The sequence below is a fragment of the Nymphaea colorata genome, chromosome 1, assembly GCF_008831285.2.
Source record: "Nymphaea colorata isolate Beijing-Zhang1983 chromosome 1, ASM883128v2, whole genome shotgun sequence".
In the NCBI taxonomy this organism is placed as follows: Eukaryota; Viridiplantae; Streptophyta; class Magnoliopsida; order Nymphaeales; family Nymphaeaceae; genus Nymphaea; species Nymphaea colorata.
In genome coordinates this window covers 24,923,403-24,937,258 of record NC_045138.2, presented here as the reverse complement: position 1 = coordinate 24,937,258, position 13,856 = coordinate 24,923,403, and the positions used below count along the sequence as shown (strand labels likewise).

At 38.9% G+C, this 13,856-nt stretch overlaps 2 protein-coding genes across 3 annotated transcripts; both read right to left on the bottom strand.

Annotated features, from left to right (window-relative positions):
- Positions 1 to 33: 33 nt before the first annotated feature.
- LOC116257974 (protein FAR1-RELATED SEQUENCE 6-like) lies at positions 34 to 2,373 on the bottom strand. 2 transcript variants are annotated; one of them, XM_050080631.1, is made up of 2 exons: positions 2,167 to 2,373; positions 34 to 1,161 (listed from the first exon to the last, which is right to left on the bottom strand). In XM_050080631.1, the coding sequence occupies exons 1-2, from the start codon at positions 2,246 to 2,248 to the stop codon at positions 215 to 217; spliced, it is 1,029 nt and encodes a 342-aa protein (XP_049936588.1). In that variant the 5' UTR covers positions 2,249 to 2,373; the 3' UTR covers positions 34 to 214. The 2 variants fall into 2 exon arrangements, with proteins under 2 accessions (XP_049936588.1, XP_031490879.1); XM_031635019.2 differs by having other exon boundaries at positions 2,102 to 2,303.
- A 1,765-nt stretch (positions 2,374 to 4,138) lies between these two features.
- LOC116257969 (calcium-dependent protein kinase 2-like) lies at positions 4,139 to 9,576 on the bottom strand. The gene is made up of 8 exons (XM_031635005.2): positions 8,002 to 9,576; positions 6,179 to 6,322; positions 5,919 to 6,071; positions 5,714 to 5,826; positions 5,061 to 5,228; positions 4,860 to 4,987; positions 4,625 to 4,724; positions 4,139 to 4,551 (listed from the first exon to the last, which is right to left on the bottom strand). The coding sequence occupies exons 1-8, from the start codon at positions 8,771 to 8,773 to the stop codon at positions 4,468 to 4,470; spliced, it is 1,662 nt and encodes a 553-aa protein (XP_031490865.1). The 5' UTR covers positions 8,774 to 9,576; the 3' UTR covers positions 4,139 to 4,467.
- Positions 9,577 to 13,856: the final 4,280 nt, after the last annotated feature.

Genomic DNA, 13,856 nt, shown 5'->3' with positions numbered 1-13,856 from the left:
ACGAGGGTGCAAACTAATATTTGAGAATCAAACTCAAGAATAATAATCAAGATTCAGATGTAATGGAGAAAGCTTACATTTCTTAAAAATTTCATTACAAAGAAGGAGAAGAACATTAAGGACCAGGAGAAAGAAAAAAAAAGAAAAAGAAAAAAAGAAGTGTTGAGACACAAAAAATAGAACCCCTACAACAAGACAGTACAACTGAAAAATTTCAGCCAACCTTAACCTCTATGACCTTAGGTCTTTTAGGTTCAGGAGGAGGAATTTTGGCTACTGTTATAGTGACTACAGCATCTCTACAAACGGCTGAGATGGAATCGACATTAGCATTGGCAGGAAGTGTGAATCTCCTCATGAACTTCCCCACCCGCTCGATTCTAATAAATTTGGCTTCTGGATCCTCCCTCTCGTTCTTCTTCCTCTCCCCACATACACTGAGAATATTGTTATCCTCAACCTGCACCTTGATGTCATCTGATTTAAGTCCAGGCATGTCAATGATGTAGATGTACGAACCAGGTAACTCCTTGATATCAGCAGGTGTGCACACCGTGCCCTCTGCCTCTCGTAAATAGGAAATAGGTTGAATATCCAAAAGTTTATTCATCTCACTGGGGATGTTGTTCATGTGATTCTGGGTGGACAGAGGTTGACAAACAAGCCTCTTTTTTAACTTCCTCCTGACTCCAGAGCTTATGCACCGGTTGGGTCTATATAGATCTACGCTTGAAGGGACGAGCTCGTGATTGTGATCAAGTACAACTTCGGTCACTTTCCACTTCATGGTGTCCATTCTCTTAACTCTCATTTCTGCTTTGCAATCTGTCAATGAAGTCCCTCTTTCAAATTGAGTGTTCTTGTTCTCATGTTTACTACCGGCTTTAGAACATGAATACAATATTGCAGACAACTCATCACTACGTCCCCTCTTCCACGAGCGTTTTATTTTGGTAGAGAACCCTTTATGTCTAGCATATTGATCGTAAAACAGTCTTGCAGCTTCATGTGTTTCAAACTGCATTCCCACTTCAGGCGTTATACTGGTGTCCACTGCATCACCATGACGAACTGTACTTTTACCAGGTTCACTTTCGTTACAAGCTCCTATGGACTTTCCGGTGGAGCAGTTCTCCTCCATCCCTGAGTTGCAGATACAACCTAGAGAAGGTCATAAACGAAGAAATAGTTCCGCTGTTAGCATGCAGGAAAGCGTCTAGAAGTCATTCAACCAAAAAACTGACACAGCATGTAAATACATTGAGCAACATAGCAGCACTAAAGCATATCGTTCATCACTACTTTTTGTAAATAAGGAAAACCATAAACTCAGGTTTCACTTGTAGAACTAGGCACATGCGGGTATGTATGGCATCAAATTGTTCTTCAAACATAAATGCACATCAGCGACATCGCCACCAAGACTCATCACAGCTACATGGAACCTGTTTTGCACGTCCTGTTTCTCTATTTTTCTAGCATTATGCATCATAAACCGTCCTTCATAAAGCACAATCACATCTAAAATCAAAATCTAAGAATTCATGCTCGACGAACAACATATTCGCTTTCTGTCGGGTGCAAATTAAAAATTTCTAGCCAAGCAAAAGCAATTATCTCCCAGAACCCCAACCAAGTGACCCAGAATCTCGTTAACCTTCTAGAAATGCTTAAACATGACTCCATTCTGCTCAATTTTTTCATTCATTCTGTTGCAATACCACAATGCAGGTAGGCCTAGTTAGATTCGGGGAAATCCAAATCCCCTTCTCAACATAATTCCTTTTTTCCTCGTGGAAAGAATCAAATTCCCTATGATTTCTTAAGGGGAAAAGCTAGTTTTACCTCTTCTGATTCCTCAATTTGCTTCCCGAAAATCCAGCCGATCTTAGAGGTCTAATGGGACATGATTCAAACTAAGAAAAGAACCGACCAACATAAATTGGACCCACACTGTTGCGGTGTGCTTCTCCGCTCTAATTTAAACGAAACCCACAGGGTCTACGTTGGTGTTGACTTCAAAGATGATTCAGCTTAGGTGATCGTTGGGTTGGGATTGGGTGGGTGTGGGGAGCGAGAGAGAGAGAGAGAGAGAGAGCACCTTGTAGATTATTGCAGAACACCACTCTCGATTTAATCCATGGCGGAGGATCTTCTCGTGCTTACCTACAGAGAGAGAATCAGAGACAGCGAGAGATGCAGAGACTTCTTGGTCTTCCCTTTTCACCTCTTCGCAAGTCGCAACCATCAATCTTTCATTAACGTCCCCGTACTTTTGTTTGTAATACTCGGATAGCACCTGATTCTTCCCTGTTTAGACTTTGATGGTCAATCTTCACAGCTTGTGGTTCGTCACTCGCGTCTCCACTCTCCCGGCTCATCGACTTCAATTTAGAAACGGTCAGGCTGTCTCTTGAACAGTCGTGAGTTCGAATTTCGTAGGTGCCAACTCTTTTTACAAACGGAATTAAGGGTAGACAAAAGAAGGGGCCACAACGTCACTTAGACCTCAAACAAAGCATTTGATTAGAAATGTTTGTTTTTGAAATATATTGTGATTATGCGTAAATTGAACGACCAAACACTGAAAAGGTTTTAAAAGAAAAATATAATATTTTAAAAATATCTATTGCAAAAACATCATGTTTTCCTTATCAGACGTCCTTTAATGACATGCAAACAGAACACAAGTTTCTTACTTGGACTCTTGGAGTGAGCTACTGAATTTCCTGACTAGAGGAGGAGTTATCATGTTGTCTCAATTTTTAAATGATAAATATTGTTTAGTCTTTTTTTTTTTTTGCTCATAACATTGGGCAGTAAAATTTGGGACCGGTAAAATATCTGGTAACGATTTCCTCGTCAGAATATTATTAATCGTCCGTCATTCTAATATGTTAACTTTAATTGTCGACATGTGAGTTGATCTGATCATTGTGATTCAAGTGGTTTGGTTCTTTGCTGCCCACTCTTATCTTGTTCTCTGGGTCTTTCAATTCGTGAGCGAAATGCTTTCACAAATCTAACAATATAAACAAATGTTAAATGCCAATTGCGTAGGACAAAAAGAAACTCTAAACTGAATTTTGTGAAAGTTCTAGTGAATACCGAAAATTGTCAGACAAAAAAAAAAACCGTGAATCTATTTTTACGAAGGTTTCAGCATCAACGGCCCTGACAGAAGCTCATAAAGACAATTGAAACCTTAAGAACCAAATTGCTTCTTACATTTAATGATCCATACGAATCAACTACTAGTATCATGGTTATTCTTTTGTTTTGGTTGCAGAATCGATGGCTCCCTCAGCGACCAACCGCTTATAGAAGGTCTGATATGCATGCCGCATTCACATTTACCTTCCTTGGCAGTGAAAGAAGCCACATTTAGAGATGGTTTGAAGATGGATAAACAGTTCACTGATTTGTCAGCGTTGGCATCGAGCGTTTCAATCTCCGCTTCTGACAATTGACAACGCCATTGTGCTGTTCTAACCTTGCTGCAGGTATTGAATTCTTCATGTCATTCAAGTTGAATGCCTTGAGAAAAATCACCTGCCGCAAAGGGATCCATCATTCAGCAAAGTTGTTTCCAAGCACCTGATGTTCAGGCAGACTTTCTTATAGAGTAATAAAGCAAGGGTCCTACATGGACAGACACTCAGAAGAAGACATGGTAAACAGGCACCTCTAGGTGTTCAAGTCCGAGGCGTTCAAGACAATTTGGTGATTTCTGTTGCATTTTGAAAAAAATAAAAACGCACCTTCGAATATAAAGTCACAAAGAACAGAGTAATTCCATAGACCAAACGTATTTTACGGGAAATGTGCTTCTTCTTTCAGCTGTTTCAAGGTATGGCAACACGAAAGAATTTTTCCATGAGAAACTTCCTTTGCTTCATAGAAAAGGGCAACAGATAGCTCAAGAATTGCTGAACTAGACCATTCTGAACATGGCAGATAATAAACTACCAAGTCCTTCGATATTGATTTCTTTATAGCTTTCAATGCTTGTTCGTGGAAATGCTATTCATGGAATCCAAAAACAAAAATATTGAAGCATCACACAAGTTGGTCCAGCCATCCAGGTCTCAACTGCCGGAGCAATATTTGAGCGAGCAAACTGTTGAATACAACGACATAAACTCATTCACACCATTCAAATAAAACGAACAGCCAAAAAAGAATACAAAGGAATGTTCTGAATACAGGCACCGTTGAAACTGCCAGTGCAACATCTTGCTTCAGATCCAGATGTACAATACCGAGAGGATTACACAGCTTAATCTCCATAACATGAAAAATGTTTGACTAATGGAACAACACCAGGATATCCATGTCTTGGATTGCATCAAGCAAAGCTGCCCATGAGTGTAGTACTGAGTCAATTGTGATCTTCAGGAAAAGATAAGCGGAAAGCAACTCAGGCATCTTATTTCCAACAACTCCAGCAACCTGCACATCCTCAAATTAGAAAAGTTTGCCTGCAATATTTTCCTGAGCACCTCCACTTCTCATCATTGTAGAAAATTCTTCATAGTTGATTCTTCCATCCTGAAAATAATAAGATAATCATAAGTCGGGTAGCAATTGTCAGAAAATAAATTTTCAATATAAGAGAGCTTACATTATCCGTGTCCACCTCTGCTATTATTTCCTTTATAGTTGCCTCATCCCCCATACCATAGTCCTTCATGGCAAGTTCCAGTTCATCTTTTGTTATATACCTTTTAAGGGGGACAAAGGAACAAATAAGCATCCATAAAAGAATAAATAGAACAATGGCACCATCATACTTCCAGTTAGAGAGACAAATATGCAGTTAGAATTTCACCAACTCTGGAGGAGTGCACTCAACTTACCCACTCTTATCTTTGTCAAAATATTCAAAAGCTTTGAACAAATTCTCTTCCCTTTCTAGTTTGTGCCGATGCATTGTGGCAGTGATGAATTCAATGTAATCAATAGACCCATTCCCATCTACGTCAGCCTGACAGAAAGCAAGTTGAATAAGCATAGGCATTAGACAAACATATCACTGCACAGGATATTTTGCATCTTACTGCATCCATGAGTTGCCTGACTTCTGCCTCTGACAGCCTTGATCCTAGACGTGCTAGTCCAGATTTCAGCTCTTCATAAGTAATTGTGCCACTTTTATCAGTATCCATGTTAGTAAACATTGCTTTCAATCCTTTAATTTCCTCTTCCGACATATTTTCAGCAATTACCTGGGGGAAAGATCAAGCAAGTCCATCACTAATGCAATCTGAAATGTAGCAGATAATTATCTCTGCATCCTCAACCAAACAAGTGGGAAGTTGTTTCATATATTTTCAACTTGACAAGGTAGTTTGAGACAAATATGAAGTTATCATCTCGGACCAGCTGAAACTAAATCACCGTTCCCATTAAGATTTAAGAAGATGTTCTATCTCATCGCTAAAGCAAGCATGACTGGAGAATTACAGGTTTGATATATACGTCAAAAACAAACACAAACTTCCTGAATGATATATCTCAGTTTCATGTGACCCCTAAAGCTGGAGAGGTTCAGGAGTTACTTTCGAGCCAAGCTGGGTTGGAAGAGTACTGGATTATGCCAAGGGGAACTCCGTGGTTAATGAACTACTAATGCAAAACCATACTAAACATATACCAATGCCTGCAATACTATTGCAAAGGATTGCTGAAGAAAACTCAGACAGCACACTACCTTTAATGCAAGTTTCTTTAGCTTGTTCATTGCTCGGAATTGCTTCATCCTGGAAAGGACTGCACTATCTATAGGTTTGTCAGATGCTCCTCCTTCTTTAATCCAGGGATGTTCTGGTTCATTAGTCATAAAGAACATCAGAATTCCAATCAATATGCTTCAAAGTGTTGAAAATGGATTTCAGAAGTTATTAGTTATTACCCACCAAGGACTTGTGCTGAAGTAATCCGCCTTTTAGGATCCTGAGTCAACATTCTTCTAACCAAGTCTTTGGCACTGTTTGATATGGATGGCCAAGGTTGACTTTCAAAGTCAATATTTCCTTGCAGGATGGCATCAAATATGCCCTTCTCCGTTTCTGCAAATCAATTGTTCATACAATGGAAAGAAATATAGTGAGCAATCATCAGAAAAACATTTTCCCACTCATTGTCAAGCTATAGTTCACCACTTTTTCGTCCTTACCAGCCCAAAATGGAGGCACACCACTAAGCAAAATATACAATATTACTCCTGCACTCCAAATATCTATTTCTTTTCCATAATGTCGCCGAAGGACTTCTGGAGCAACATAATAAGCACTCCCAACAATATCTCTGTATACTCTTCCTGCAAGGGATTCAAAAAGGACCCGTCAGAAGACACTGGAATAAAGTCATATAGCTCACATGTTTTAAACAGATGTTCTCATTCCAATGTCATGTATGTCGTATATTGATTTTGTTCTAACAATTCCCTTTAAGGAATGGTCATTCCAGGGATAAGTCATATTTACTGAAAAATGCCACTTTGAGAATTGTACAGCATTAATGGGTAAAGACTCATTTATGAGAGAGCCATACTGTCACTTCAATTGAAGACTTTGTTCTCAGTCTTGCATGATACCGATTTTCGTAAAGATTGCCAGTTAATTCACTTGCACACTCAGGAACTGGAAAATATCTAAGGAGATGATCCCTCAAAAAATGAGATCAACAACACTAATCTCCACTTAGCTGGTTCTCTTTGTAGTTTTATGTGTGAGTAAGAGGACAGTAACCTATTGTCCATGGATAGAGTCTTAGAGTGTTGGTTAAAACATAAAGCGATTGAGGACATTAATAATTGACTAAAACAGGCCTCAGTACACAAATGGTGTCGGAGGCACCAGTTCACTTCTTGACTTCTTAGTTCTTGCTTGCTTTTCTCAAGCGAAAATGTCTCCAGACCTAGGTTATCTACATATCCAGGCTCTTAGAAAGTGAGAGCCAGATATCGTTGACGACAAGCACAGTATAGCTTTTTCCTTGATATTGGTCAACAATTTCAAGAGAACATGCCAATTGCCATATTAGGTTCTTCCAGCATATCAGCTTATCGTGGTAACTTCCAGGCTTTACACAGAAAAAACCATCACTCTCGCCAATATTTTTTTCCTGACTAAATGATGAGGGTTTCTTGCCACCATCACCAGCCTCAAATCCTCTAACATGCTGTAGAATCAATAACAGATAGAATTTTGATGTCCACACCGTGTTGCTGGAAAGATAAAGCGCCAACTTAGAAAAGTATCAACTAAATCCATCGACATAAGTAGCCACATAATAACATCGAATAGCATCTGCCTATCCAAAAAATGTGAAAATATTGCCACATTTCTCTCCTTATTTCAGTAATCCATCCGAACATAACACTTAATTAGATTAGTTAGCTACAAAAGTAGTTCAATATTCAAGCCAAGTCTACTTCTTCTCCAAGTGAGAGGAAAGATACAAGCAGTAAAACATCATAAAAGTACTAAAGCCCATCCATGACTACATAAAAAAGAAAGGCCATTGACTATCATGGTTAGACCAAGACAACGGGAAACTGCATGCGAGTTACTTGTGGATACTGCTATATGTGGATACAACAATACGAAACAGAAGTTACCAACTTTTTGCTGTACATACACTATTATGCGGAAAACAGACAGCAAGTAAATCATTCAAATTGTGATTAAAGAAAACCAGTGGAAAACACATGAATACAGATCCATTATCTCATCAACTTCCATAATATAATAAGAATTCTGGAGATGACCAAGAGGCAGCATTTATATGCAGCAATGTATCCTCTGAGAGAATCAGCTCAGTGGACATAAAAGGAAACCAAACTTAGTAATCCAAGCAGAAAACTTTTCAGCAGACCATCCAGCTTCAGGAAGAACTTAAATTCAGAGGAGGTTCAACTAAAAGGAGATGTACCCAAATGCATATATAGTCCCTGTACCTAAAAAAGAAATAACGACACCATGTTCAGATGCATACCCTCCTCGATGAAAACCGATAGCCCAAAATCCGTGGCCTTCAACATCGAATTTTCATCCTTGCTTGCCAGCAAGAAGTTCTCAGGCTTGAGATCCCTATGCATTACACCCATGAAATGGCAAATGTGAACAACATTCACAATTGCCCTGCAAATTGAAGCGGCTGCCAGCTCAGAGTAATGGCCTTTCGCAATGATCCTGTCGAAGAGTTCCCCACCAGCACATAACTCCATCACAAGATGCACAGAATGCCTATCCTCATACGCACCCTTGAATTCTACAATATTGGGCTGACCAGAAAGGTGCTGCAATATCTGAATCTCACGCTTGATATCCTCCTTATCATTTTTATTGACAAGCTTCCTCTTCGATATGGACTTACAAGCATAAGATTTCCCAGTTGAGATCTCAGTACAGAGATAGGTGACACCAAACTGACCCCTCCCCAACTCCTTCCCCAAACTGTACAAGGACTTCACTTCAGTGAAAGGCTTACCCAGTATAGTATCTGCATAAGGAGCAGCCCTTGGCTCCAGAGTACCGGGCGGAGGCAACGGTGAAGGTGACAACACTGGCCTTGCTGGCGGAGGAACTGGCACCTGGACCGGCTGTGTCACCGGCCTTTCGGGCACGGGAATCTTAGGTTGGCTTGGGACTGCAGACTGATAATATTGGGGATGACCTGTGCCTCTGTGGACTACTTCCTTCCTTGCCATTCCGTCTTGCATTCCATTGGTACCTGAAGTTCCATGTTTACTGCAACAGAGACCCATCTCCAACACCCAGTCTTCTTAATCCCCACAAAGCAAATCTCAAGTGCCAGAAAGGAAGCAAAAAAGAGAACCCAGATCGGATTTGGTAGGAAAGAAGTGAATCCTGGACTCTGAAGAAAGATAGCCAAGGTATCTTCCGTGTCAAAGAAGGCAGCCAGATTTGAACAAGGGAACCTAATAAGGACTTTGATGGAAAGTAGGCTTCTTCTAGCGTTTGACTGGGAAAACTGATCACTGAAAAGGTGGTCTCTGATTCGCTTAGCAAGAGAATTGTATTACCTCAATATACACCAAATCTCTGTGAGTTCTTCGCCCTCCCTTCCCTGTTCCAAATCTAAGCAGTGGTAAAACAATAAACCAAGAGCCAAAGGTGAGAGACGGAACCGAATTAGAGCTAAAGTCCTACCATGGTGGGGGGCTGATGCTTGAGATGGTGATCAGATGTTTTGGCTAAAAAGGAAGTTCTATCAAGTCAGTATCTGAAGGTGGTGCGTAGAAGAGGGATGACGGAGGGACCCTGCCTTTTCAGGGACAGAGGGGCACCACCACCAATATGTTCTTCTCAAGCCAGGAAGGAGCCAAGAAGAAGCAGAAAAAGGGAGGATTCCTCGCTCATGCATACTGAACTTAGAAGGGAAGGGTGTCATGACTCATGAATCGCAGACTTTTTTTTTTTTCCCTCGAATGGTTATAGAAGATTAATCCAGGAGAAGTCAAATACGCGGTTGCAGTCGCCTGCAAGATAAGGATCGACCCCTCTCTCCTGCATGAGAAATGAGAATCTACTGGCATAAAATAGCAGATTTCCTCAAACCGAGGGCATTTTCTTGGTCGAGGACAAAGAAAGTCTCCGGATTTTAAATGCCCACATAGCCTTCCCCTCATTTACGCGCTTTATTTTGATTGATCTTAATTCATAAAAATTAGCCTTGATTCAGTTGCTCCGATGGTGACAGATTTTTACTACCAGCCGCAGAATAAGGTGTTACATTAAAGCTTATGATTTAAACAATTAAAGTTGTACTACTGTATATTGTCCTTTCAAATTGAAAACTATCAGCCATTTACATTAGTACTAAAAAAATCATGGTAAGAATGAGTTCTCATTTGGCCGTCTTTTATATTATATATATAAGAAATTTAATTTTGATAACCATCAAATCAAATGATCCTCTATATTTCTAGAGAGACGAGAGAGATGAGATGAAAATTGGCTACTCATCATTGTCGCGGTTGCTAGTTGTAATAATATATCGTCTGTGGCCGTTATTTGTTGGTATATTGCATAAATCAACCGGAAAAATTGTATACGAGAAGCCTTCAACAGAAAAAAAGAAGGAACTCTTTTTCTTTGTAATAAAGAATATTTGTGTTCGTTTATATTTTCATAACAGGTATCTCACGGACAGATTTTTTATCACTTGTTTAGGACTGCCTGATAAAATTGAGACCATCAAAATAATTGTCATAATTTGTTTTTATATATATATATATATATATAATTGTGTATAAAATGTTGTCGGATGGTTAAAAATTAAAAACTTGTAATTAATCAAATTAATTTTATATAAATATTAGTAATTATTTATGATACAACAATGGTTCATGGTGCTCTTAACGATTGATTCTTAACTTTTAACCACATAACAACATCCATAAAAAATCGCGTGTACTCTACGATGGGTAGGATACTTTGAACAATTAGGTCGAGAGTTTAGTTCTGGGATATAACATAATATTCTTGGATGTCGGCCGATCGAGTCATTGTCTTGGTAGGTCCCGTTTGATTGAGAGATTCTCAATTGATCAGGCCCGATTTGAGACTTTTCTTCAACCTAATCGGTATATATCCAAAGCCCAGTTTGGCCTTCCCCCTTGATCCTAGTAATACTAAGTTTGTGTCAAGCTCGACAGCTCTGCCCAAGTGGGTTCGATGAATGTTGTTAACACGACTTCAGTTTATTGAAACTCAAATGGGTTGACATAGTGGGTTTAAACTCAGGCAGTTGAGTCTCGACACAGTCGAGTCGATTGAGTTTCGGAGGTGAATGAAAAATGGTTAATCTCACCATTGGAGTGAAAACCGAAGCCTTTCCTTTTCTCCATCCCTCAAAGTCCAATGCCGCTTTCGGTGTTTTGAGATGATTAGTTGATGCGGCCAGCGAGAATGGAACCAGGGACTAGTTTTAAAAGCTAAATAAACATATAGGAAAAACTGGAACTGAACTTATCCAAACGCATTTAAATAATTGCTTCCGTGTGAAGACAAGAGAGGTGCGCCTTCCAGAAAACATCCACCTCTTTGCAAAGGCTGCCATTGCAGGAGCTGGTCAGGGTCAACGGGTCTGGATTTTGGATATTCGAATCTCTTTGCTTCCAGAATTGCATCTCAAAGAAGTCACCTCTCAGAGATAAAGATGACTGGCATGGTGGTGTGAAATTTCATTGTGTAATCTTTTTTTTTTTTTTAAGGAGAACTTATCTGCTTTGAATTCATTTGGTCGGATTTGGTAAGATGCTTTCTTACTAAATTTGGATCTAAGCCTGATATAAAAATTCAGTATGTGGGATTTGGGGACAAATGGGTTAGATGTAATAGATTACCAATCAGGTTTTAGATTCATTTAGTCGAATTTGGTTAGAAGCTTTACAACCGAGTTTGGATCTGAGCCAGATATCCGATTGATATCCAATAAAAATACAAACCAAGTGTATATAAACATCGAAATCTTATGTTACGCGGATTTGAGTTGAATTCGACCTGAAATCTTTGGAGTTTACATCTTGAAGAACAAAGGCAGGAAATAGAAAATGGACCAAAATGAAAATGACGAGGAACTTAATGATCTCATTTGGCATGTCAATCACGCACTTTGGTTGTGAAAAGGGGAGGAAAGTTCCCAGTTTGGGGACCTCAAGAGCATGCGTCAATATCAATTTGCTCGTTTCCGCTCTTTTTTTTTCCTAAGAAATTTTCACTTGGCTATACTTTCAAAAGCAAGCCTTATTCTATCACCTTCATTTCTTTTGTATGTTATCCTTTCAAATCTAAAATATGTGATTGGTGCCCATAAAAAGAGTATCACTATCATTTTATTCCAACTACTTTTTAATTTTTTTATCTGGGTTAGTGAGAGAAAGTAGATGCAGGCATATATATATATACTTTCAAACCGGTTCAAAGATGTAACCTTCTTGACTGTAAGCAGTAAGAAATTGCTTGAAAGATGAAAAGAAGAAAAAATTGAAGTTGTAATAAATGGGAACCAGATCCACCAAGTGGCGTGGTCCTAAAAGGGTCCAATTTTCTTTTCTGAGAGGCAAAACTTTTGCTGTGTTTATAATTACTGAGCTACAGATCCAACGGCTGTGTATCGAATACTTCAAATGAATTGGTAATTTAGAAGCTTTGATTGTTCGATCTCCTACTGCAGTTTTGAAGATCTTATTTTTTTTATTATATCGGTCACTGGTCAAGGCGTAGGAGTGCACGCCCATTTAGTGCTCCCTTAAAAGAGAAAAATAAAAGTTCAATAAAATAATCTCACCCCGCTAAGAGTGTTTATGACTAAAAAGATATTTTAGAAACAAGTAAACCGCTTAGAGAGGAGAATGGGCGTCACCTAGGTCACTTAGGTCATGGACAAGAAGTAAACCGCCTAAAAAACATGCTAAAAGATATTTTATACATAGTTTCAATCCCCTAGAGTGTTGATGACTATTGATTTAGTATAAAAACATTGTTTGGTTCAAGTTGATCTTGTGAAAAGAATTTTTTTTTTTTAGTATAAAAATTTTGGTGATATAAGGGTAGTTGATTTTTTTTATTTGGAGAGGGTTGATGCAACAGATGAGAGTGAGACGAGGGCTCAAAAGCAATCAGTCTTTGTTTCGAGCTCCCATAGCGTTAACATCTTATGTTGTTTATGTTGTATAAGAAGGACAACAATATGCAAGGTGAAACATATTTGTTTCGAGTTCCTATAGCGTTAACTTCTTATGCTGCATAAGAAGGACAACAATATGCAATTTGAAACATAGTAAGAGCAGAAGCAAAGCCAAAACTTTTTTTTATGGAACATTAAATATACAATTAACAACCAAATCCACCCAAGTTCATGGAGCAGTGACTCCCGTCTCCTGGGGATGCCACATATAACTAAACCCAGGTCTACTTATCAAATTAAGGTTTCAAAGTGGTTCTGCATAGTACATGCCCCATGGATACCCTACTTATCTCTGCCCCTAAGACATCGAAAGTAAGGCTATTGGTTTGAGGAGACGAAAAAACTCGAAGCTTCGGCTTTCAGTAGAACGGTAAGCAATACTCCTCTTCACTCACTCATAAGGGTGGCTGATATTTTTATGAATTAAAATTAAAAAAGCAATCAACTTAAAACATGTTTGTTAATTAAAAATTACACCTACCAACTAATGTAAAAGAAAAAAAAACATTTTCTATATAAATTTTGAAAAGAATTACAAAAAGCAGTTCTGCTCATCTTCATCAAACGGCCGCTCAACTTTTCATTTTATTTCTCAGAAAGCCGTCTACGATTTTAAAACATTCGATATGGATGGTTAACTTACGTAAATGACCCTTTACCAACAATTATTTAGAAACATAAAAGAAAACATCGCAATCGCCCGTTTGCCGGACGGCAACTCTCCTCGGCGTATTGGATGAAAAACGTTTCCTTTGGGCCATTCTTCCTGTCTTGTCTGCTCCGTCGCGTTGCATGGGTCCATCTGCACGACCTGTTTGCTGGTTAATTCAGCCTTTTTGTGGTAGGCTCGAGGAATTTACCTGGAAGATTTTCCAGCCTAAGATTCAACACAGAAAAAATCAATTGCTATCAAAATCTTGCGTCAGACGGACGGTACTCTTTTCTTTAGTTTGAATATTTTATCCCAAAACTATCAGTACTCATATTATAGAAGTTTGTCTGCACGAAATTTTCTTAACTAGAGGAAGTGGAAAAGCATTTAAAGATGAGTTACATCACTACCTAACTACACCATGAAAGTGATTAGGAAGTCTTAGAACTATTGGTTCACCAAACTTATACTGATGGCTTTGCTC

Excerpts from the sequence above, each read along its gene's own strand:
- LOC116257974 (XM_050080631.1), bottom strand. The coding sequence starts at position 2,248 with ATGGTTGCGACTTGCGAAGAGGTGAAAAGGGAAGACCAAGAAGTCTCT. Across the intron at positions 1,162-2,166 it reads CTCTGATTCTCTCTCTGTAG|GTTGTATCTGCAACTCAGGG; the intron begins GTAAGCACGAGA and ends GACCTTCTCTAG.
- LOC116257969 (XM_031635005.2), bottom strand. The coding sequence starts at position 8,773 with ATGGGTCTCTGTTGCAGTAAACATGGAACTTCAGGTACCAATGGAATG. Across the intron at positions 6,072-6,178 it reads TGTGCCTCCATTTTGGGCTG|AAACGGAGAAGGGCATATTT; the intron begins GTAAGGACGAAA and ends ATTGATTTGCAG. Across the intron at positions 4,725-4,859 it reads TTTGACAAAGATAAGAGTGG|GTATATAACAAAAGATGAAC; the intron begins GTAAGTTGAGTG and ends CCCCCTTAAAAG.